General features: G+C 41.4%; 2 protein-coding genes across 3 annotated transcripts; both read right to left on the bottom strand.

Annotated features, from left to right (window-relative positions):
• Nucleotides 1-321: 321 nt before the first annotated feature.
• si:ch211-168d23.3 (BRD4-interacting chromatin-remodeling complex-associated protein) lies at nt 322-19,589 on the bottom strand. 2 transcript variants are annotated; one of them, XM_022217150.2, is made up of 14 exons: nt 19,270-19,589; nt 18,197-18,379; nt 15,172-15,217; nt 15,027-15,069; nt 14,809-14,874; nt 13,102-14,619; nt 12,382-12,615; nt 10,820-11,390; nt 10,518-10,663; nt 9,223-9,284; nt 8,669-8,817; nt 8,226-8,320; nt 7,588-7,690; nt 322-5,468 (listed from the first exon to the last, which is right to left on the bottom strand). In XM_022217150.2, the coding sequence occupies exons 3-14, from the start codon at nt 15,210-15,212 to the stop codon at nt 4,783-4,785; spliced, it is 3,714 nt and encodes a 1,237-aa protein (XP_022072842.2). In that variant the 5' UTR covers nt 15,213-15,217; nt 18,197-18,379; nt 19,270-19,589; the 3' UTR covers nt 322-4,782. The 2 variants fall into 2 exon arrangements, with proteins under 2 accessions (XP_022072842.2, XP_022072851.2); XM_022217159.2 differs by lacking the exons at nt 18,197-18,379; nt 19,270-19,589 and having other exon boundaries at nt 15,172-18,190.
• Nucleotides 19,590-21,068: 1,479 nt separating this feature from the next.
• LOC110967521 (ERH mRNA splicing and mitosis factor) lies at nt 21,069-24,469 on the bottom strand. The gene is made up of 4 exons (XM_022217169.2): nt 24,369-24,469; nt 23,529-23,616; nt 22,656-22,776; nt 21,069-21,365 (listed from the first exon to the last, which is right to left on the bottom strand). Exons 1-4 carry the CDS (start codon nt 24,369-24,371, stop codon nt 21,263-21,265), a joined length of 315 nt encoding a protein of 104 aa, XP_022072861.1. The 5' UTR covers nt 24,372-24,469; the 3' UTR covers nt 21,069-21,262.
• Between the last annotated feature and the right edge of the window lie 190 nt (nt 24,470-24,659).

The following is a 24,659-nucleotide window of genomic DNA, read 5'->3' as shown; positions in this document are numbered from 1 at the left end:
AATAAAAATCTTTTAAAAAAAATCCTAAAAATATCTAAATTGATTACAAATCTATCAATAAAACTTAATATTTTCTTTAAGAACATTGATGAAAAAATCAACCAAAATCCAGTGAATTTTGCTGGATTTTTTTTTTCATGAATGTGCTTAAAGAAACATTTTTAACTCTTCTTTTTTTCCACCAAAAAATGTTAAAAAAATTTCCCAAAAATGTGGACATCAGAAGTTTCACTGTGAAAATATTTTTTTTCCACATTTTCAAACCAAAACGGGTCGATTTTGACCCGCAGGATGACACGAGGGTTAAAGGACAAAAAAAGACAACATTCACTTTTTTTATTTCTTACAAAATCACAGTTTAATAAATAGTCTGTAAAAATGAGTACAAAAGTGGTTTTCTTAACATTTCATATATGAATCACTCATGACTTTCAGGTCAAAGGAGTCTTTAGTTGGATTTTTTTTTTTTTGTCAGGAATGACACTTTTTTTTTTACAATCTAGTTTTGCTGAATTAAGGCCTCTTGATTTTGGCATCAGAACAATCTGTCAGTCAAATGTTTGTATCTGAAGTTGAATTAGTGTAGAGTTATGAGCTCCCCTGGTTTCACAGTTCAATCAGGAAAATAAATAAAGCACGTGTACAAATAAATAAAAATGGCTCAACATGCAGAATCCCTTCGTCCTAAGAAGACGCTGACAAAACTAAGCGTATTTCTAATGGTCAGTGTTCGACACTGCGACGATAACAATGGCACATGAGGCTGCTTCATCGAAGGGGATTCCATCAAAGTTGACTTTAGTTTTCTCTTGTTTTGTCTCCTTCATTATTACCAAGGAGAGATGTGGGCAAACTTTGGGAAACACTTTTTAAAAAAGCATAAGTAAATTTTGGTGGAATTCCCCTTTTAAGAAGTTTAGCGGTGACAAAGAGTGCAATCCTGTGTTGTGAAAGACACTCTGACATCTTTACTGCATTACAGCGAAACCCCTGAGGGTGGAAACACACCGGAAGGCTCGGCCACTTCTTAGATATGCTTACTTTAATATTTTGGGACAAGTTTTGTTAAAGGCGATTGGAAAATAAACTTAGTTGCCCATTTACCAACAGCAAATCTGAAGCTACAGTTAGCAGCTAGCTAGCTTAGCATAGAGGCATGGCTTTAGCAGTGCTGGTAGGTGGAGTTTGTTACCTTTGGACAGAGCCAGGTTATCGGTTTTCCCCCATTTATAGCCCTTAAATTGCCCATATTATGCTCATTTATAGGCGTCTATTATAATTAAACACTATATTTTCACCTATTCTCACTATTCTGCTTTGTTTTAGCCCCTTTCTTTGTCAGACCAACCTCCTCAAAAGCCGTCTGCTCTGATTGGATGGCTGAACCAATGAATGTTAGTCACACCAGATATAAAACAATGTCCCAATTCATGAGCTGAATCCTTGTAAATGCTAAGATTTTTGCTCCGCCGTTGACCTCCACGGAAGCTTAGATGTTTTATGGGTTTTCTAATCCACTGGAGTCTAGTTGGAGGACCCTCAGGTGATATCTAGGAATCCCTAGCATATGCACTACTGTACTAGTCCACACAAAGCCAGTAAAGTTTCAGTTTTTGCTTTACTGTCACCCTTGGTGGTCAAGGCTGATGATAGCAAACAGGCCAAACTTCATAGATCAGACCATCAATTTGAAAAGAACAGTTAAAGCTTTCCACATCTGTGTATTTGCAATGGTACATGTGACATAAGTGTCAACAACTCAAGACCAAGAAGGGTAAACATGGATGTTTGCAGACCAAAATGTGTGACTAAGCAACTGCATGTGCCAGGAAAACAAACGGTGCTTCAAACAAGTGCTTCTTGTGACTGGAGGCTGAAGGAGATCCTCCATCATCCACACACCTTTATGATTCATCAGCATAAGAGTAGTCGATTTGTACATTAAACGTGCCCAAACACAGTGGGAAGATCTAAATTCTTCAGATATCTTGTGTATGCTAAATTCTCCAGATATCCTACGTATCCTAAATTCTCCAGATATCCTGTGGATCCTAAATTCTCCAGATATCACGTGGATCCTAAATTCTCCGTATATCCTACGTATCCGAAATTCTCCAGATATCTTGTGCATGCTAAATTCTCCAGACATCCTACCTATCCTAAATTCTCCAGATATCCTGTGTATCCTAAATTCTCCGTATATCCTACGTATCCGAAATTCTCCAGATATCTTGTGTATCCTAAATTCTCCATGTATTTTACCACTGCGTACAGCACATTTTAGTCATGGTGCTGAAGCTGTAACTTCTACATCTGTTAAAAAAAAAAGAGGGTTCCAGAAACATCCATGAAAGACCCTTGTGTTCTTTTCATGGCTTCAATATGACAGATAACGTGAGCACCTTCATGACGACAACTGCATGTGTGACAGCTGTCCACTTTTGCACTTTTTTCGCATCGGTCATGCAGAAGCCATGAACTGGTCTTAAAACTTGGTTCAACCTTTGCATCTTTCAGACGCATAAACTTTGTAGGTTGTATCTTTCGAAGGTCATAGTCACTGAATTAGGACTGTAGTCTTAATAGCAGCACTGCTAGCTGGTAGCAAGGACGTTGTTTATTCTGTGTGGAGGCCAAACTAACTGCTACGCAAATCCGTTACGCATTTATGTACGGAAATAAACTTGGACTTGAAACAAGGTTTTTCATGAAGGTGTTTTCTGGGAGAGGATAAGTCCCGTTAGCATGGACTTTGTAAGTTTGCAGACTGTAAAAAGCTACAACATGCTAAAAAAGGTGGGAAGCCCCAAAAAGCAGAATATTTGCTCTCTAAGCTAAGTGGCTGCTAACTGTAGCATCATAGTTAGCATACTGACACGAATGTATCGTCTATGAGCAAGAAAATGTATTTCCCCAAAGCTCAAACTACTACATGAACCCTCCTGTGTGTTTCCACCCGAACTACTGCAGAGTTTCAACACTAAATTACTGCATATTATAACTCCTTTTGTTCATTCCAACAAAAGACATTTTTTACATATTACAAAAAAAAAAAAAAAAAACGAAATGACAATGCAATTCAAGAAATGAGTGCCTGTTTGATTTAGCCCCAAATTTCCAGATGTTTTTTTTCCTTTTCTTTTAGGGGACAGGTTACTTTCACATTTCAGAACACTGGATGTTTACATCTTTTCTTTGCAGATTCCATTTCCTTAAAGGTACGCTGAATTAACAATAAGGCATTTTCTAAACCTTTCCAATTCACAACTTGTCGAACCTTAACCCTCGATTCCAAAAGCTAAATTTCAAAGCGCATTTTCAATTTACATCACAAAAGTTCATTTTGCAGCTTTTACATTTCAACCTTGAAGGTAGAAATCCATCTGCAAGGAATAATTTTCACGGTTTTCATGAGGAATAGTCGAACAAACAGAACAGAATTCATATTTTCACACAGACCAATAAGATTGTCACGTTAACATAAGGATGTTGCAAAAACTTATATATTGCTCCACGATGGCGGCGTGAAAGTAAACGTTTGTCTCAGTGCGGCGGGCTACAAACCAATAATTTTATAATAAATAAAGAGAAGCGGATGATTCCTCTAGTTTTTGGTCAAAGGCTGTTGACGATGCAGAGAGGCTCAAGTTCTGTACAGTTTCTGTCAGTTTTGGTGTTTTTCTTTCTCTTTTTTGTGTGTTTTCATGGTCATCGATGCCGTTATAAGTCACCCTCGAGCCCTTGAAACATGTTAGAAACTTCTAAACTACATGGGCTGCGATGACGAAAAAATAAGCATCTCTCATTCCTGAAAAACAATCTCAGTTTTCATCGAATGAATAAGCAAAACAGGCAAAGATCTCCTTCATCTTCCTCTTCCTCACTGCACCACCACTGCTCCCAACAACCCTAACTTATTATTATTGCTTGCATGTTAATACATACAGTTATGGGAAACCATTCTTGTCTCTGAAAACAGAAATATTTCACAGTTAGACTCCAAACTTAAAAAGGAAAAAAAAAATAAAGAAAAGCATGACTGCCTCGTGTTTTTTGTGCCCCACTGGGGTTCTTTCTGTTTTAACATGGACGGACTCCAGTTTGTGGGAAGAGACACAACATGGACGTTTGCTGGTGTATTCAGGATGTATAGCAAGTCACAAATTTCTTTGGAGTTTCATTCGTTAAGCCGAGATGATGGAGCCTGCGGGAGGTTTCGGTCCCGTCGCAGGATGCGATGTTTTCTCTCACTCTTAATGAAAACACACTCGCGCACTCTCACTCGTCGCACATTCTCAATGCAAAAACACAATTGGCACAGATTATCAAAATAAATACCCTGGAAGCTTGGCACTATGCAAAAAGAAACTCCACGTTTTTGTTTTTTTTTTGTTGAAAGAAATCTTATAAAAAACTATTGAATAATCTCAGTCTACTCCACGTTTTCGTTATCCTCACTATTACTTATATACTATATGCTGATGAAGGTTACACCAGTGTCGTAAACCTCTGAATGACTTAACTACCACTGAAACAATATAGCTCCTATTCAAATAGATTTTTTTTCCACAAACGTACATCAAAATGAAGTATCTAACATCTATCGGACTACAGATAGTGCTGTTGTCTGGTATGCATCTCTTTATAGTGCCTCTTAATTTTTTTTCCCTTCTTCCTTTTTCCTTCAAACAATCCTTAAAAAGTAAAATCTGAAACCCTTAATGGGAACAGAGAAGAAGTCTGGTTGTTCCATCTTGGTTGGATGTTTTTCGTGGATTTACCTCACAGGTGTCCCTCCAGGATGCTGGTAACGGCCTGGTCCAACGAGGGGCCCGACGTGGTTCTGGTCGGGGCTGCCGATGGGCCCTGCAGGCGCTGGAGCTCCAGTATGCTGTCGATGGCGCTCTGCAGATGTTCACTGAGCATGTTGTCCTCTTGGAGGGTCGGAGGCGGCGGGCTGAACCGCTGCTCTGGCCGAGGAGACGCTTCCAACCGGTAGCATTTCAGTTTTGGGGCGCTGACATCTCTGGGAGGCAATTCTGAGCAAACCTCCGGCACAGGAAGAGGGTTCTGGGGTTTCGTTTTGGAACTGGGCGCCGTTTGAGGAACCTCCTCTGCTGCAGTGTTGCCGTTAGGCATCTCCTGGTCGTGTTGCTGGGTGGCTCCGTTGGGCGCCGGCGAGTGGCGTTCGTTGACCCCGCCGCCGTTGGTCAGCTGCCCCGTGTGGTCCCTCTTCAGCCCTGGGTCGCAGGCCGAGTTGTGGATCACCTTACGAGAGCCGGACTCCTGCTTGATGGTGAGTCTTAGTGCACCGCGGGAGCTGGAGCGGTACGTCTTGAGGCCCGGCGGCCGGGTCCAGGCTGGTGGAGATGAAGGGCTGCCAGAGGAGGAGTAGAGGTTGGAGGAACTGGAGGAGTGGGCACCATGAGGGGAAGACGAGGATGAAGACAAGACCGACATGAAGGACTCTGGAGGGAAGAAGAGGAAGTGGTTAATATGGATGTTTTGACATTTACTAGCTGGAGTGGATACCTACTCCAGGTATCCTATAATTCAGTTTTCAGAGTCAAAAAGAACATTTTGAGTTAATTCTTCCAAGACAAATGTGTCACTTTAACCATCCATGTGTACAGAGTTTCTTATTACAGATCTCTACAATTCTTACTTGTAAGTCAAGTATAATTCTTGTTCAAGACAATTTATGCTCAATTTAACATATCTGCATTGTCATTTTTTTTAGATATCTTACATTTAGTTTGAACTAGTCAGAATGGTGTTCATATTTCAAACTGTAATTATGACTACTCAAAATTTAATTGCAAATATGTTGTATCACGTCTATAGAGATATGTACAAATTAACTACAGATAACTAAAGCTGAATTCTTGTTCTAATCCCAGTCTCAGATATCTACAGTTTAATTATGACTAGTCATAATTTTAGTTCAAGATATCTTTAATACCCCTTCATCTGAGATACCTCCATTGTCCTTTTTAGATATATTGAAATAATTTGGAACTAATCAGAATGTCGACCAAACTGGAATTATGACCAGTCAAAGTTTAATTTCAGTTTACTTCAAATAGAGTTTTGATTCTGCAAACCGATGCTGCTGATGTCTGCAGTTACGTCAGAAGCTACTGCAAGTCGAAGGAAAGTGCACTTTCTTTTCGAACGTACCATAGCGCTGTCTTTCAAAGATTGAAGCCCCTGATTTGGGACTTATTTTTAAGTAAGGAAATTGCCGTTGGTGGTGAGGAACCTGCTCATTCTTTGTTTGAAGGCCAAACTAGCTGCGAGGTAGCTTGTTTACGTGGATAAGTTACGAAAGAAGAGGCTGGACTTTAAGCCGGGAATTTCAGGTGGACGTTTTCTGTGGGATCTAATGACCCTCTTTGTTGTGGACTTTGGGCTTTTGGGCCAAAAAGCAGCATATAGGCTTTTTTATCCACTGTATATGACAAGCTGTTTTACCACCATGTCAGAGCAGCCTGAGGTCAAAGTTTTTGCAAGTTTTGAAGACAAGTCTGGTGGGATGTATCAAAGGAACATCCCAGTTTCCCAGCAGAACAGCTCAGAGCATCACACTGTCTTCGCTGGAGCACTTTTGGTTGGTTCTAACCACAAGTGCAGCCATTTTATGTTCTGACTCCGTTATCTAGCCATGAAGTTTGTCAAAGTCTCTTAGACCCTAAACTGCCCATTTTTGCGACTTTCGACACCTCAAGTCCAAGAACTGACTTGAAGAATCACTCGATGTCCAATAGATCCAACCTGGTAACTGGCAAGTGTCTTTGATCATCTTTGTTCTTCAATTTGGCTGTCTTTGGTCTGAATGTTGGAGCTGATTGGGGAATAGAATAGTTTATATCTCGTCAAACAGGACAGAAAAATGCTGAATATGTTGTTGAAGCTGCTAAACTGGTCAAATAAGGGTCATGCTTGAGTTGAATGGGTTTTTTTTGTGTCAAAATCCACCAATTTTTCACTTGATATCCCATTTCAATTAGCTTTAATGTACTACTTCTGTGACGCTGTCCAAACGCCACATGGAATAAGACTTTTTACCAATTGTGACAGATTAATAGTAATCTTTATTAATGTGTGCTTTCGCTGCGAGTGAAATAAGTTAACAAATTCAATCTTCTTGCTTAAAAAAATAAGAGGTTCTTGTTCCATTTTTGGATGATTATTTTATCAGACGTCCAACAGCAGCCACGTCTGACATTTAACAGTCTTCAAGAGGCTCCTTCCCAACTTTTTAATTAACATAACAACCCTGCTTTAATTTGCTCTTAACCTCTCACATGTAATTTTTGGAGTCTTTCTCAGCACGACCCTGCTCCACATTTACACAGCTTAATTACACGTTGACACCTGGGAGCTGCTCCGGAGCAGATATGGAGGTTAAGTGCCGCGCTTTGAGGCACCACTAAATTAGTTTGTATTTTTAAAAAAAGCGTGCCGCTAATTCGCTTTTCCCCCCGTTGGTCCAGATTTTCTCTCCGCGCTGGGATTTAAAGCGGCATCTTTCTCAGCCTCGGCGGTGTGATAATTATAGTATTTTCGTCCTGCTGGGACTCTGACCTGGGTCTCTGCGGGCTCGTCGTCTGTCCTCCGCTAAAGCGTAACGTTCGGCCTGAAGGAAGAGACGCTCCAGCATCACCATCTCCGCCGACGGACTCTCCTGCTGTGGAAACCAGTTCACAGCAAGTCAAACACACAGCTTGAAAACAGGGTGAATTTTTGTTCTTGATTTTCGCTCATGATTTGAGCACGAAAGATGATTTAGTTACTACAGTTATCTGGTAAAAATGAGCTGCAATTGTGCAGTTAACCTACAGATTTATGGATGGACAGACAGATGAATGGTAGATGGAATTAAGTAAGATAGTTGTGGAAAATAGTTAAGTACATTTACTCAAATACAGCTTTGAGGTACTTGAGTATTTTCATGTTATGCTACTTTATACATCTATTCTGATACGTTTTAAAGGAAAATATTGTTCTTTCTACTCAAAGTAAAAATTTCAGGCGAGTCAGAGAAGATCGAGCAGAAATTGTTCTATGAATCAGATTATTTGAGATGAAATGTACTTTTATTTAAGCAGAATGTTGTCATGCAGGACTTTTGGTTTTACTGGAATATTTTTACGTCACCATACTGGTACTTAAAGATCTGAATACTGCACACTGGTAAACGCAGAAAGAAAGCAGCGTCTCACCTGGGCTTCTCTAACCAATAGCTGCCTGTATTTGTTGACCATGTCCTTGGTACGTTTCAGCAGGAAGCCGGACACGGTGTCGAACTCCTGGTCCACTGTGGGAAGGACATAAACACACACAGATTAAGAAAATAATTAACCCAAATGATGATAGAGTACAGGTATACTACTAACACTCTTCGTATGTTAGTCTGACTAGGGGGCTTTATTGTGTGTGAAAGGGAAGAAAAAACCTTTTGAAACATGAGTCGGATAGCAAGAAGCTGAACCAAAATCTAAAAAACGATTAAGTCATATCTACATGCTGCTCATTAGGTGTTACAAGTTGGTTCGAAGGGCACAGTTTTTGTCGAAATACTTGGATCTTTTTGTTTTTAGCAGCATTTGTTAGACATTTTAGAGGCTTATCTTTAGCTGAGGGCTTCACGAATTATCAGTCCAACCTAAATTGAAGTCCTCCTGAGTGGGCAGGTGACCAGCGCAGGTGTGGTACGGCAGCAGGCGTCTCACGGCGTCTTTCAACGTGGAGAAGGCCGAACCGGTGAGCGGATTCTGTATGGCTCCGTGGTCCAAACAGAGCTGCTGCTGGAACCTGAAGGAACAAAGTGGAAACTCTGCGTTAACCTGAACATAGACGGAATGAAATAAGAGTCCGTTTTGAAGCCTTTTTCTTCTTTCCCAGTGAAGAAATCAAAAACAGAGGCAACCAGCAGCCACATGCAGATTTTAAGGTGGAAGGTTTTCTTGCATGTCGCTCAAATCATGAGTTGGCATCGCAAATCAATAAACACACTTTTAAATTCAGTTCATTCTTGTAATGTAATGTCTCACGTGCTTTACATACGCTTTACAGATTACTGGATATTCGACTTCCTCACATGGAGAATGGAGTGTCTGAGCGTCTTTACAGTGCACTCCAGGACCACTATGCTTTTGCTCAAACCATCCTGACTTTGACTAAGTCTTCTGCAGCTGAGTCGCTGCTCTGAGATCTTACCTGTGCCTTCGCATTGCTGGTGTGAGCCTCTCCTCTCTCTGCAGCTCCACAGGACCTGCCACCTGGAAAACACACAACAGTTTAGGTTCCAAGGGCGGACACGGCCGTTTTCAAGTCATTCATTATGTGTTTCCTGCGTTAGACAAAGGATCACTTCAATGCTTTTAAAGTTGTCATTTCACAGTTTAAGTCTGGACTTTACGGGGGCCGGTTTAAACTCTTAATTCTAGTCGGACTTAGCCTTTTTGATATGTGTTTGGGGTCATTGTCTTGTTGGAACCCAACTGCGTCCAAAACCCAATCTTCTGGCTGATGATTTTAGGTTTTCCTGAGGAATGTGGAGGTGATTCTCCTTCTTCATTGTTCAATTTACTTTATGTAAAGCTCCACTTCCACTGGCAACAAAACAGCCCCAGAGCATGATACTGCCACCACCATGCTTGATGGTAGGTTTCGTGTTATTAGGCTGCTCTTTTCCAAACATATTTGTGGTCACTGTGGCCAACTAGCTTAATTTTTGTTTCATCTAACCACAGAACTTTCCTTCAGAAGCTCTTTTCTTTGTCCATGTGATGAGCAGCAAACGTCAGATGAGCTTTAAGGTTACTTTATGAGGAAGAGCTTCTTTCTTGCAGCCTCTCGGCTCATATTGACATAAAACACACTTGTACTGTCGACGACAACTGCGTTCCAGCAGCTTCTAATTCATTGCAAACCTGCCTTTGATGACTCTTGAGCATCCTGACCAATCTTCTCTCAGCAGCAGTTGACAGTTTTTCTTCCAGATTGTGGCAGTGACACAACTATATCATTCACTTTATGCTTATAATTGTTGTTTGCACGGGTGTTTTTGTGATCTTTAGCTGCTTTGAAATGGCTCCAAGTTACTTTTTGTCTTGTACATGTCAGTGGTTTGCTTTTTCACATCTTTGCTGAGCTCCTCAGACTTTCCCACTGTGGTGTTTGTGGCCGAATGTCATGAGTGTATTCAGTGGGCCCTAATTAAAGCGGCTCAGAGGAGTCAGCAGCTGTAGTCAATCATAATTACTAAGGAGAAGTTAAAAGGCCATGCCAAAACTGATCATTCAAGTTGCCATATGCATATTTGTAATATTTCCAGAAAACTTTTGATAAATCTGTGAAAGAAAAAAAACCGCCTGATTGTCTATTTGTGACAGAGACACGCATGTTCCAGCAATTTCTTAATAGAAAATCAGAGTTCTAGGATTCATTGGAAGACAGTCATGATAGACATTGTTTAAAAGTGTACGTAAAGTCAGTGGACGTTGTCTGACCTTGGTCTGTGGACTCGTCTGGACCGGTGGACACTCTGTGGAAGCTGGAGCTCCATGGACTTGCTGGACCCCTTTGGCTGCAGGAGAGGGTGAATGGACATCGAGAGTAAACGCTTTACTCTCCACGACCAAGGCAGCTGTCGGCTCTGATGAGGGACATAATGACGCCATAATGATGATGATGGGATTGGAAATGAAGATAATGATAGCAGAGGTGATGTAGAGGGAGGACAGAATAGTTAGAAACACAGAAAAGAGCGTCATCAAGAGTTGTATTTTTCTGAAGCAGCAGGTCCACTCACTGTTTTGTGTGTGCTGTTGGACAGCGGAGTCGTCTCCTGCTTTGGAGACAACAGCAGCTGAAGGATCCGGCTGCTGCTGAGGCACCGAGACGCTGGATCGCAGAGGAGACGGGCTGCTGTGGACCGGAGGGGGTACCGAGGGGGAGACCGAGGCCTGGATCTGCACCTGGTTCTGGCCGAATAAGGCCTGTGACACCTGGAGCTGATGGGGGGCCGGGTACTGGACCGGGGGCTCGATTCTGGACTGTGGAGCTGCCGTTTGTTGGGCTGAACTCTCAGGTCCGGACAGAACCATCTGAGGCCCAGCTGAGGGGGAGAAAGGAGCCGGAGCCGTTCTGCCGGCATCCTGGATCTGAGGCGGAGAGCAGATCAGCGACGGGTCCTCGGGGTCCGAGTGAAGAGGAGAAACCTCGACACACTGATCCGACAGCAGGGAGTCCTGACCGGAACCGGCATGAGTCTGAGGCTGAGGGTCTCGGTCACCGGAGACCGGAGAGGAGAGCGACTCCATCGGAACCACCGGCAGAGATCCGACCAACAAGTCGGACGAGATGGGAGAACTAAGTGCTTGCTGTGGAGAAACGAAGACAAAAGAAGAGACATTTGTTTTATTTTGTTGAATTTGAGGCAATTTATTATTTATTTAACTGACATCTGCAGTACTTAGTTATCTTATTGTAGTAACAATACAATAAGACAAGTAGTATCTTGTCTTAAATATAAAGTAAGATCAGATAAAATAACTTAGAGTTAGATAAAAAATTATTAACCCTGAAGGAAACTGTTGAAATTAGAAATGATTTTTATCTCCCTTTTCCCCTGTTCTGCCGTGTCACAAATGTATGCAGGACCTTCTTTACTAGGTTGACCAAATCAGTCAGGCTTATATCAGTTATTCTGACTTATAAAACTCAACATGTTCAACTTAATCAGACCATAAGTGATTTTATTAACCAGCAACAGTCCAAAAAATAAGGTTAAATACACAGTGATGTAGTAAGATGGACACTGTACAACATTAAACAGAAATGAAGTGAAAATAACTTACGTTTTGTTAATTTCAAGTTAATTCACTATAAAATATTCAGTTCTTATTTTTCGATAATTTTAGAATTTATAGTCGAGAGTTTTACGATTTGAGGTCTTTTGACTCCAGATGACGAGTTCTATTGTTTTATACAATTTTATTCTCTTTTGCTAATTGTTTTCTTTTAGCTCTTGGTTTTGTTCCTGCACACACAAAAGCGATATACAAACAAACTTAATTTGCTTTGAATAATTGATCAGTTATCACAGAGAAATTTTACATAGAGAATAACTATCATTAATAAAACTTACTACATTTATTACGGAGTTGAACTTGATTTTATTATTTTAGTTTCATTGCTGCTACTTTATGAGCACTATTTTCCTTTGGCCTAACTCCTGTTTATTCGTCGGTATTTCAGGTGGGACTTTATTGGCTTTTTTGTCCAAACACGGTCTCTGTTTCCTCAGTAAAGCCTTCTGACCTCAACTTATGTTATTTAAATGACTAAAAGTTTGTTTGCTGTAGCTCTGACCTGTTGCAGATGTTGCATAAAGGCCTGGTTCTGGCTCATCGAGCGGGTCGCCTCCTCCACCGCTTGCGTCATGTCTGCTGGGGGCATCAGGAGTTTGGGCATCTCCACAGCTGGATCCGGGGCCAGAGGTGGTTCAGGGGGAGGCTGCAGGACGGTGACCACCGGGGGAGGCGAAGACCGAAGCCCTGCGGAGGACGGCTGCACCGAGACGTGCTGGAGAACGTGACCGTAGGGCTGCAGAGGGAGACGAATAAACAAAGCTACATTAAAAAGCTGTTTTGGAGAAATTGGATTTATCGCTTCAACAACCAGCTACTTTTCCTCGAAGCTGCTGGAAGAAAATCAGCTCAGAGTCGGGTAATCCATCACACTTTGAACACTCTGTAGAACTTTATTTCATAATAACATAAAATAACTGACAAGAAATTAATGATGTTGATTTTCACTGGGAAAAATGTATGTAGCCCAAAAATGAACGTATGCCTGACAACTTATATACCAAACAACCAATCCATTCATCAAGAAAATAATCAACAAATTAACCGACGATGTAAACATTTGTTAGCTGCAGCCCTACAGAGGTTTTACAATGTTTATGCATCATTTTTAAAGTATCTAAGGCACTAAAATGGCAGAAAAGACATTTTTATCTCTATACAGATGCTCGGTTTAACTTCCAGAAAGCCTACAGTAAAACAAACCCAGAGTCTGATAGCTTACCTGCTGTAGTTGGTGGAAACTCTCCTCTGAGCCGGTTCTCTCCTCCTGGACTGTCCTGTCCGGCAGCAGCACCACAGACGTCTGCTGGAGGCTCAGCTGACCTTCAGTCTGAGGCGTCTGAGCAGCGAAGGGAAGCCCCTGAACCACCGACGGCCCGTTCACGATCGAGATGGAAGTGAGATCCGGAGGAAGAACCCCCGAGCTGTTGATCAAGGTGATGTGGTTTCCCAGAGCCGGACTGTGGACCAGCGTGGCCCTCTGGCCCTGCCCTCCCGCGGTGTAGGTTCCAGCCAGCTGTGCCGGCATCTGGAAGACGGTGGCGGGCGCCGACTGTAGCTGCAGAGGTCCTGAAAGCACGGTGGCCTGGCGGAGCGCGAGCTGCCCCGTGGGGGTGGTGAAGACGGGGCTGAAGTTCAGCTGTCTCTGGGGCACAGTTAAGATCTGAGGTCCGTCCACGAGCTGCCCGGTGGAGGGGGCCACGCCGTGCACTGAGGGGCCCTGGTGGCTGGAGGTCAGCAGCGGTCGAGCTGCACTGGCTGGCTGGGAGATGGTGACCGGGGACTGGCCTGGAAGAAGGAACTGGTTTTGGCCCTGGAAGAGTCGCTGAGGCTGGAGCACGAAGGAGCCGCCCTGGTTGACCAGCTGCAGGCTGACGGGTTTGGGGAGCTGCTGGGGGGGCTGCGGCGGCGGAGCTACAGTCTTCTGGCCCGGAGCCTGGGACAGCAGGATATTTGGGGAGGCGGTCCCAGGGACGAAGGTGAGGCCAGGAGAAGGTTTCTGTCCGGAGGGTTTGGGGCTGATCTGGACCAGTCGGGGCTGGATGCTGATGGGCAGCTTGGGCTGGATGGGGAGGGGGGCTCGCTGCAGGACGATGCCTGGTGCTGCTGCCGCCGCCCTCAGCGTCGGGGTGATCAGGGGCCGACCGGTGACACCCGGAACCGTCTTGTGGATGATCATGCTGGAGGCCTGGGCGGGACTCAGAGAGAAGGACGTCTCCGGAGAAGCGGCAGGAAACACGTTTCCTGGCAGCAGCCCCATCAGCTGAGGAGGGGCAGCGGGTTTCAGAGAGGGGCAGCCTGGACCCACAGCAAGCAGGGAGGGCTGGGGAGGCTCCACCGCCGCCTGGGTGTCTCTGGGCAACGCCGGGGTGACGGGGAGGGTCACAGATTTGGGCATAAAGGGCACCGTGGGCGGAGAGAGGAGCGGGGAGGGGGAGTACAGGGACAGACCGTCCCCCGGTGGAGCCAGACCTGCTTCCAGAGCCATCGTCTGCTCCGTGATCTCGGCCTCCTGCAGGCTCTGCTGGAGGATGTCGCAGGCCACCTCCGCCTCCGCCGCTTCCTCCGCTTTCTTGGCCTCGCATCCAGCCTCCACAGGTGGTCCGCCCTGCACGTCCGGAGGGTCTTCTCCACCCTCCGGGGAGGACAGGAGGGCCTCCTCCAGGAACGACAGATCCACACAGCCGGGCGGAGGCGTGTTGGGGGAATCCCTGCCGTCTCCCAGCAGAGAGACGGGACTCTGGAGGAGGAAGCAGCGGGAGATAGACGTTTAGGCAGCAGACAGAGCAGTGGAAAGAGGGGAGAATTGTGCGATTAATAGCGGTTAACATGACGCCGTTTCAGGCACAGACGGAGAGAAAAACATGGTTCTCCTGGGGGGGAGATGCTGGTTGTTGTGACGCTGCTGGCTGTGGATCCAGACACTCACCGGGGCATCAGCGAAGAGGGAGGGTTCCCCAGAGGAGGAGTTAATGAGCAGGTCTTCTGTCTGCAGCTGGTGGGGTGAAACCAGTCGATTTTAGGTTGGGAGAGAAATGAATGCAGCATTACAGAATGCGTGCCAGGAAATATTTCCATCTGCGATTTATCATTTGCATTATTGATTTTTGCATTGGAGTCTCTCTCTATTTAAGACTCTTTTGTTACCTCATTGGTCCCATGAAGGAAGTCGTTCAGGGCTTGGGGGTCACTGCAGAGACGGAAGGAGCAAAATCAGTCAAATCCTTCCGGATATTTGGTGCAGAATAAACTTAGAAGTCGTGTTTGTTGCGAGTAAGAACCAGAAACTCACCACAAAACATCAAGTAGACAAGTCCCATCTTCATCCTCCATGTCAACTGAGGGCAAACGGATTAAACAGGGTTAATTTTGACACTTTATGCTGTTAATGTTTTGGCCTAAAATGTGCATTAGCGGCATCTTACTCTGAGTTTTGCACTAAAATACCATTTAGCTTGAGATGCTAATTCATTGGACAGCATTACAGGATGATGTAGATTGTTGATAACTCTAAAGATGTGACTGGAAGGGACTTTAAATCGCCTGATAATTTTATTCTAGGTTACTTTTTACAAATATCAGGCAGCTGTCTGCAGTTTTGAAGCTGCTCAGCTGTTTTATTGCTGCTCCCTGAGTAACTTAAGCAATAATTTGTCAATTAGTTCACACCAGAAATCAATTTCTTTCAGACACAAAGCGTCACTGAATGTGAAGTTCTTGTTTTTGGTAGAGCAACAGCTCAAGCAGATAAATAGACACATAAGTACATTTAAATTGATCTGGAGCTGCAGTTATTCCCATTAATATTATTGCTTAATGAACATTTTTGTCGTAAAATATGATTTTATTCTGTTTTTTATCTGAAAAATAGATGATCAATTGCTCTTTGGTTGTTTATTCTGGAAAAAAAAGAGGAAAAACTGTGAAATATCTGTAAATTTACTGCTAAAAATGCTTTTAAAAACACTTTACAGTATTGCAACCCTTAGCATTGTAAGTTTAAGATGCAAAAAACACCCACTGGCCTCAGTTTTCATGTTCTTCATTCTTAAACTTTGACTACTGTTGATTGAAAACAACCTAAAGAGGTTGTTATTCGAATTAGCAAACTAATACAACTTACTTGGGCTTTTAGTTTAGCTGATTTGTGCCAAATTTGTTCATTTTTTCATGAAACTTGGTGCACTTTTGGTCCTTGATGTTCCACAGGTGGAGCCTCGTACTTCAACCAAAACTAAAATACGTATTTAGCATCAAATCTGTGGAACCAAACACGATAGCACAGAAAAAGTGATGCTGGAACAAATGTTGCAATGGCCAAGGATTGAAATGACACCAGATATAATATCAAGTAAACTAAAGCTGAATTTTAAAGCAGAAAATCTCAGAATAAGGAATTTTAAAGACTTTCTGTTCATTAGCCTCGACTGTAAGGAGTAGAAAAATATCCAGCGTGACCTTTCTGGCTCATAAAAACTGAGTCAAACGCAAAGATTAACTCCAAAAATCTATTTCAGACCCAGGTTTGTTTGGTTGTTGAACTGTCTCCTCCACACTGACACAGAGTTGAGCACTAAAAGGAGGTTGTTTTTTTTTTAGATTTCTGAAGCCCCCAGCAGTGTTTCTGGTGTTTCTAGTGTTTCTGCAGCCACAAACTGTTAGTTCAAAGCTGAAAGATTTGACCACCGTGATCTCCAGAGTCTAAACGGTGAGTTTGGTCGTCGACGTTTCCACGAGAGCTCTGGTTTGTTTTCATCCACCTCCAGGAAGCTTTTTGTTGGTCAAAGTTTCTCTTTGTTGTCAAACAGCGCTGTGAGTTTCTGCGAGGGCTCTGTTTCTGAAAATATTCTCAACCTGTACGAGTGCACCAAGCTTTATGATTTTAGAAAAACTGATCATCATTTTGACACATCAGCTGAACTATCTAGCATCATTTTTCTGATTTTATTACATATACGAGGCGCATGTAGATCAACATTAACCGTCTTTCTGTCTTAGTATCCTGTTCTGAAATGGTGCTATTGCCATCACATGAAAAACATCATACAGTAAATATTAAAAATATTTACCCTCCTTGGAACTTTTCCACTTCCACTGCTTTTCAAAATTGAATCAATTTATTGAAGCTTTATGGACGAGAATTCACCAAAAAAAGCCTCGATCATGTCAAAGTAGAAACAGATTTCAGTAAAGTGAACAATGCAGTCACTTGTTTTCCATTTTTAATTAATTGACATTACTTTGTAGATGTTTTCACCGTTTTAGGAAAGTCTTTTTTTTTGTAAATTGTTGTCAAGAAGCCAGGTTATATTGACGATGATTCAGTGTTGAAAAGCAATAAAAAGGGAAAACTTCCAACGAGGTGAAAATGTTTTATGAGCACTTAAGATTAAACAACTGAGCCTGAAAACAAGGCTCTGGGAGACGTCTGTACGTTTTATGTTCCTGAATTTGAATTTACAGTGGCATTAAACTGTAAAATCTAACTTTTAAATGTTTGATAAATAGATTTAGTGGTGACTGAAGGTTGATTTAGTCTCTAGTTGGAGACATTTTTTGGCTGAGAATGTGAGTTTTGTGCAGCTGAAGCAAAAAAGTACCTGTAGTTAAAATGCAAAAATGTGAGATAAATCTGAAGAAACTAGCACTGATTCCTGAAACCTCCTGATTCTGCAGGTTCCTTTCATAGTTAAATGATGTAGCAGCAGCTCGGACTTTAGTTTTTGCATGAACTGATGCAACAGAGCTACATTTTAAACAAGTGAATGCCGTAGATCAAACAACTGAGCCTGAAAACAAGGCCAAAGGAGGTATTTATAAATTATATGTTCCTGAATTTACAGTGATATAAAACTATGAAATCTAACTTTTAAAGGTTTAAATGTTTCATACATCGATATACTGGCGACTGAAGGTCATTTTGGCTGAGATTAACTTGAGTCTTGTGCAGTTGGAACAAAAAGTGTCTAGCTTCAGAAGAAAATACAGAAATGTGCAAAACCTTAACAAGAAAATAGAGTTGATTCCTGAAACCTCTTGATTCTGCAGCTTTACAATGATATACAACTGTAAAATCTAACTTTTAAAGGTTTTAAACGTTTGATAAATAGATTTAGTCTCTAATTCTAAACCTTTTGGCTGAGAATGATGTGAGTTTTGTGCAGTAGAACCAAAAATGCCCACAATTTTAGAGAAAAAACTTGTTTTCCTGAAACCTCTTGATGCTGCAGCTTCATCTCATGATGACACGACTGCTCAGACACCAACACTTCAGGCGTGTCACCTTTGGGCGCAGACAGGCGTGAACATGAACCTACTTCATATGTGAGAGGCCCCATACAGAGCGGTCGTGCTGAGTGCTGCTGGTGGCCTCATGGGAAGTCGTGGCCGGGCTTCAGTGTCTGGAGGCGGGTGGCTGGCAGGCCGAGGCGGCGGGACGCAGACCAGACGTCCCTCTGCTGGGGCATCGCTGCGTCTGCGGAGAGGCTGGAGGGTGGAGGCTGGAGGGGGGTGGAGGGGGCACAAACACAGCAGCACATGCCGTCAGGTCACTTGAGGTTACCGGCAGCCAAAACACATTCTCATCTCAGCGGAGAGACACAAGATCAATATGTGATTCATCAGTTTCTCTCCGGAGCTGCGGGCAGAGCTGCAGACGTCTGAGCCAAACCTGAGCCAATAATAGCATCATATTTCCCTCTGACTATCGATTACGCCCGAGGCTGATAAGGAAAATGGAAGCTATTGTTGTGGCTCTCGCAGACGAACCAGATCAGCTGTAAACAGCCGCCTCGGATGCGCCTCGTCTTCCTCCTCATGGCTGCGAGGAGAAGCGAAGCCAATTAGAACATTACGCACCGCCGCGTTGCGCCCAGATTCCCGGAGAGGTCCGACCGAGAAAAAAAAAACACACACACACACACAGCCCCAGTGGCGAGGCGCTCCGGGTTTCTGCGCTGACATATTGGTGTTTACAAGCAGACAAACCCGCATTAAAGAGCCTCCAGGTACCGCAGCGCCTCATCGCAACCTGCAGCGGCTCAACGCGCGCCGTTCTCCGGCGGTAACGGGCGCCGTGGAGCGTTTCTAGGTTACGTAAGGTGAATGTGTGTTCATGTGAAATTAATGTCCCAAACGATGCTGGATGCGGAGCCCGGTCCTGATGCTGATTTTCTCCTAATATTTCTGAGCATAAACAGAGTGAGAGGAAGCCGCTGCTGCTGCCGCTGCTGTAAATCATATCGCGGTAACAAAAGATGCCCGCTGTTAAATATCATCCCCACGCAGCCCCGAGCGATCCACGCATCTTTAGAGTAATTCTGCAATTCAGACAAGACGGGGGGAAAACAAGCAAAGCAAGAGAGAGAAGGAGGAGAGAGAAAAAACTCACCCCTTCTTTGTGGTTTATTGTCCTGTCAAGCGGGCCTCTGCGCCATCGATTCTCACTCAGTGGTCTTTTCAGATGCTAAAAGGAGGAGAGGGGGTGGAGGAGGAGGAGGAGGAGGATGGGGTAGGGTGGGATGGAGGAGGAGGAGGAGGAGGAGGAGGAGGTGGAAGAGGAGGAGGAGGTGGGGGTACCGGGCTGGGTGTGAGAATCAGACTGGGAGAGCCGATCACAACACAAAGGTAAAAGGAAGAGAGAGAGAAAAAGATCCAGAACAGCAGCGGGACTGCAGGAGGAGAGCAGCCGCCTCCTGCGCTCCGTCCGCCGGCTGCACTGCCGCCAGTGTCCCCCTCTTCTCCTCCTTCCACTGTGGTGCTCTGGAGGGTTATTCTTTCATTTTATTGATTTTTCTTTTTTTATGTTCAGAAAATTCTAAATACATTCTCAGGCGCAATTGTGGCAAAAATATAAATCAATATTTCGACACGTATTTAGGCTATTTTTGCTTCTGAGCTGAAAGGAAAGAAATTAACAAGCAAATTATCATCATGTTGTACTTTTATACACTGTAAGAGTACACGTTTTTTACTTTCTAATTTTACAGATTTTTCCTGGTTTAAGTAACAGAAGAAAATATAAATGTACATTTCAACCATCAAAACAAAACAAAAAGTGTTTTTTTTTTTACAATGTTTGCCTATTAAATTGCTTCTTTTACTGTATTTAAATAAGCAGAACATATTTTTAATTTAATGGTTTAAATTATATTTAGCTACATAATTTTATATATTTCATAAATATAATTTTTATAAATTATACAGATAGAAATGTGTTTCCTGGTTTAAGTTACAGAAAACTAGTAAAATTACAGAAGAAAGTAAAAATGTCAGCCATAAAAAAATTAAAAACAAAATATGTATTTTTTTTTTACATTTTCCCAGTATTTTATTTAAATCAGCAGAAAACATTTTTAAATGTAATATATTAAATTATATTTAATTACATAAATTGGTATATTTAATTTACATTCTATAGAAATTATATTAACAGATTTTTCTGTTTTGTTAAATTACAAGTAATATATAGTATAGTCACAGAAAGAAAACATTCATGTGCAAGTAAAGTGTAAAAAAAATAGAACAGAGCCCAGAATTCTAAATAGAATTTATTAAAAATTGATAAAAGTTAGAAATGGTAATTTGTTCATTTACAGTACTGTTCCTTTATTGCAGTTTTACTTGAATTAAATCCACTACAAAATATAATTTAGATATTTGCTCTCATTTGAAAGAAAGAAATATTTGTTGAGGGTTGAAAAAACAGCAACTTATTTTAAAAATTATTTCACAATTTTTTCCCCTTGTTACATTGTAGCTAGTAAAACCAAAGAACGTATTCATCTACAGTAATAAATAAAACAGACCAAACTTAACTTTACTGAAACTGACATTTTATTTACAGTATCCTGCTGTTAATTAAGTTTATTCTTAATGCTGCTATTCAAAGAATACTAAACCGATTTTCATTGTTTTCTGTAACAGTGACATTAAAGATCTATTCTATTCTAAATGGTCATTTTGGCTCCAAATAATGCGTCAGAATTTACAGTTTCTAACCCATATTTTGCAGTTTTTATGACCGTGGGCTGTAGTTGCACTTTTGTAATGAAGAACGAAGGAAATACAACCAATAAAAGACCTGTTAAACCATGAAAAATGTAGCTGTAAAATTACAGAGAAACAAGAACACGACTAAAAGCGAAAGGAGGAAAAAGAAAGAACAAAAACAGAGCGACTTCGACCAAATTCTTTGTTACCGTAAAGGAATCTTTATTAATAAGTCAAGCATTAAAATACAAAATACACTTCATCCCGCATGAGAAAAGGAAAAAAATCTTTGTCAAAAACTTCTGAAAACAAGTTACTGGAACCTTTGAAACACAAGTTACAGATGGTAGAAATGATATTGATCCCCCCCGACTCCCTCCTCCTGTGAAGCTTCACTTGGCTGCCTGCTGAGCCTGACGGCGAAGCAGAACGTAGATCTTCTCTTTGATCCAGTCCTTGTTGTACGGCTGGTACGTCTGCGTGTCGGCACGATACCTGAGGCGGCAGATCAGATTCAGTTTTTATGTTTAGGTCCAGGAGGCTTCGCTTCTCTAATGAGGCTTTGTTTTAAAATAGTCGCAAATAGTGACCAAATGACAGACATTTGCTCTCCTCTAATAGGCGTCTGAAGTCAAGTTTAGCTACTGTGGGATGAAGGAGCAAAACAGCAGCTGGGAGAGACTCTGTTTTGCTCAAGGGCACTAAAGTAGAAGCTGTTGAACCGCCCACTTAAACCCAATAAAAATGGCAAAAATCAAGTGGGCTTCAGTGCGTTTCATGTGCTCTTACAGCCGACTGGTTCTCGGCGTCGCAACAAAACTGGGACAAAGAGTTTATCCTCATGAATTTTAATGACAAGAGAAAGAAGTAAAAACAAAGCAAAAAGGTAGGAAAATTAGAGGCTCTGATTTCAGTGGGAAAATCTGGAAGTAAACAATCTTTAGAAGGCAAACTAACTTCTAATCAGATTGTGTTCCAAAGCTGCCGAGGATTTCTTCATGAATAATATAAATGTTTTGGTGGCTTTGTGATGAAAATATGAAGGGAAAAAAAAACAACAAAGAGCAACACAATCCAGCAGACAACAGAGGAAAACTGAAATAAATGCCCTCATTTTATTGAAGGTTTTTGATGACAACCAGTTGATCTGTTTTACCACCAGAGGATGAAATCACACCAACATGAACACTGAAGTTTTTTCTAAATTGGTTGTATGCAGAGTAGGTCAAATTATGACAACTTTTGTTAAATGAATCAAATGTTTTTGTGCACTGTGCTTCACTTTGGTCATTTTCCACATCAAGTTATGTTCAATACGATGAATAAAAAGCATAAAGAGGGTCTGTTTTGATTGGAATAAACTACTAGAAATGTAAATATTTCCTAAATAATAGTAAAATACTAAAACAATGTGGCATTTTTGTTGAACTACAGACAGCTATCAATGGATTTTCTTTGCAATATTTACTGTACTCTCCATCTACAGGGAGTTATTTATCATTATTGTAACAAATAAAGCCTTTTTTATATATATTGTAGCACATATAAACATGCCATGATTTTATGTAAAGCAGCAGTAGCCATATTTCCATAAAGCTGTTGAGCCAGTTTGAAACAAACCTTAGAAAAAGTTGCATAAAATAATTGCAAAAATGTGAATTAACTGCTTTGAGGTGAATAAACTAGATTACGTAGAGTTGTTAGAGGAGTGGGAGCTGCGTCTTCACACTCAGTTAAATAAATTATTTGGCAGTACATGCTACTATTTTTTATAGTCAAACTTACACCAAGCAGCTGAGGTCGGCCAGGTCATCGATGAAGTCAAACAGCTGGCTGATGTCGTACGTTATTGATGGACTGTTGGGGTTCATTCTCTTTAAATGCTCTTCATACATCTTACACACACCTGTGAAAGAGACGGAAAATACAGAATATTACACTCCTCACTGTAAAACATGTTAATTCAACACTTATTACAGAACAAATACAAATGGAAAGGAATTTTTTTTCATGTTTACTTGACAGCTTTTTGATTCCTGCTGCTGATTTGGTTCTTGTTTAAATGTAGCACTTTATATTGTCAGCTAAATATCTGATAAATCTATGATAGGGTGTGTTTCTGCCGAGACAATAACAGGTTTAGGGAATTTTAATTACATAATCCAGGTGGCTCAGATGGAGTTTTACAAATTTAAGGTAAGACACTGATATTTTGTTTAGTTTTTTTTTATGTCAAAAGTGCTTCACACCAACATCTTTTAGTTACTGGCAGACTGGAAATATTGGTGAAAAATAACTGTTAGAAGAAATTACAGTTATCTTCATATGACTAGCTTATTTAGTAATTGCTTACTACAGTGGGTGGGTGGTTCTTTTTATATTTATCTGACACACAATAACCAGAATTTCCTCACATGAGTGAACATCAGCTGTATACATGTCATCTGTACATATAGACAGGTACAACTCAATGATTTACTGTTATAAACTCAAGCTAGACTGTAAGTTGTATGAAAATGACAAGTTTCAACGTAGAATTATTGCAAGCAGAGGAAAGGGGACTCTTGTTTATGTTGTGTCAGTGGAAAAAAGTAGAAAAAAACCTCTTAAACATAAATCACAGAGGAGTGGAAATGTATTTCAGCACCACCAGCTCACCTTCCATACACTCGTTGACTGATTCATAATCAGCGTACGTCCTTCCCTCTGGCCTCTTGGTGGGCTGCACCAGCAGGATGGTGTGAGACTGAAAAACAAGACACCGATTCTGATACAACCATTCGATATTTACCTAACACTGTGATCTAGTTTATTCAAATAAAACTATTCCAGCTGTCAAGATCAGTTTTTCATGCAGGGAAAGTATTTAAAGCTTTTATCTGTATAACACACTGACTTGTTTTGGTTTGGTTTTCACTTAAGTGATACTAATAACAGAATAATAACAAGGCAAAGGTAGTTAAATGTTAATAAAAGCACTTATTAGAGCATTTGAGCTTTAAAAACCTATGAATGAAAAGCAAGAAAAGCAGCTGCAAGTAAAACAGAATTGCCCCAAGGATAAGAATAGTCAAGCTTTAGAGTGTATATGTGTTATTAATAAATATTTGTTCATGACTGAACACAGTAAACAGATTTTTTTCATATATCACCTTCTGAAGAAAGCTTTATAAACTAAGTATAAACAAACAGACGCAGTTAGCAAGACACGCACGTAAAACGATAATAAAGTGCTAATAAATGAGTAATAAATGTAGAGTAAGGTTTATTATTCCAGAAGCTCGGAGCTGTAAGCAGTAAACACGTTTTATAGATCAGTGTGGTTTGTTGAAGCTGCTCAACTGCTAACCGAACCTCGCATTCATGCTAGCTAACGTTAGCATCGAGTTCGTATCTTTACCAAACGTCAGTTTCTGCTTAAATAACCAACAGAAAACTCTGACTTTGTAAAAGTTTTAAAAATCTTGTTTCGTAAATATCGTGTCGAAATGTACTAACCATGCTTTCGGTCGCTTTTTTTAGTCGGTTTTGATGGATTTTCTTGGACCGTTGCTTCTTCCAGACGAAATGACCTTTAGCACCGGAAGCACAAGCAGCGAGCGAACATTATTTTAAAGTTCAGCTAAAAGTTGTTTTTTCTCGTTTTATTTAGTTTTTTCTTTTACTATTTTTTTATTATTGTTTAATTTAAATACTAATAATTAGCCGACAGTACGACGAGTACATGTTGACGGTTTATTTAATTTAATATTGTGATTAAATTTTAAATTATGAACACTCCGAGCAGAG

This window comes from Acanthochromis polyacanthus, chromosome 1 (genome assembly GCF_021347895.1).
Source record: "Acanthochromis polyacanthus isolate Apoly-LR-REF ecotype Palm Island chromosome 1, KAUST_Apoly_ChrSc, whole genome shotgun sequence".
NCBI classification, from domain to species: Eukaryota; Metazoa; Chordata; class Actinopteri; family Pomacentridae; genus Acanthochromis; species Acanthochromis polyacanthus.
The sequence above is the reverse complement of the archived record's forward strand: the minus strand, read 5'-3'. Positions and strand labels throughout refer to the sequence as shown.

Excerpts from the sequence above, each read along its gene's own strand:
- si:ch211-168d23.3 (XM_022217150.2), bottom strand. The coding sequence starts at position 15,212 with ATGGAGGATGAAGATGGGACTTGTCTACTTGATGTTTTGTG. Across the intron at positions 8,818-9,222 it reads CCAGCAATGCGAAGGCACAG|GTTCCAGCAGCAGCTCTGTT; the intron begins GTAAGATCTCAG and ends TTGTTCCTTCAG. Across the intron at positions 8,321-8,668 it reads TCAGGAGGACTTCAATTTAG|TGGACCAGGAGTTCGACACC; the intron begins GTTGGACTGATA and ends TCCTTCCCACAG.
- LOC110967521 (XM_022217169.2), bottom strand. Across the intron at positions 22,777-23,528 it reads AGTCAACGAGTGTATGGAAG|GTGTGTGTAAGATGTATGAA; the intron begins GTGAGCTGGTGG and ends TCTCTTTCACAG. Across the intron at positions 21,366-22,655 it reads GCCGACCTCAGCTGCTTGGT|GTATCGTGCCGACACGCAGA; the intron begins GTAAGTTTGACT and ends CTGCCGCCTCAG.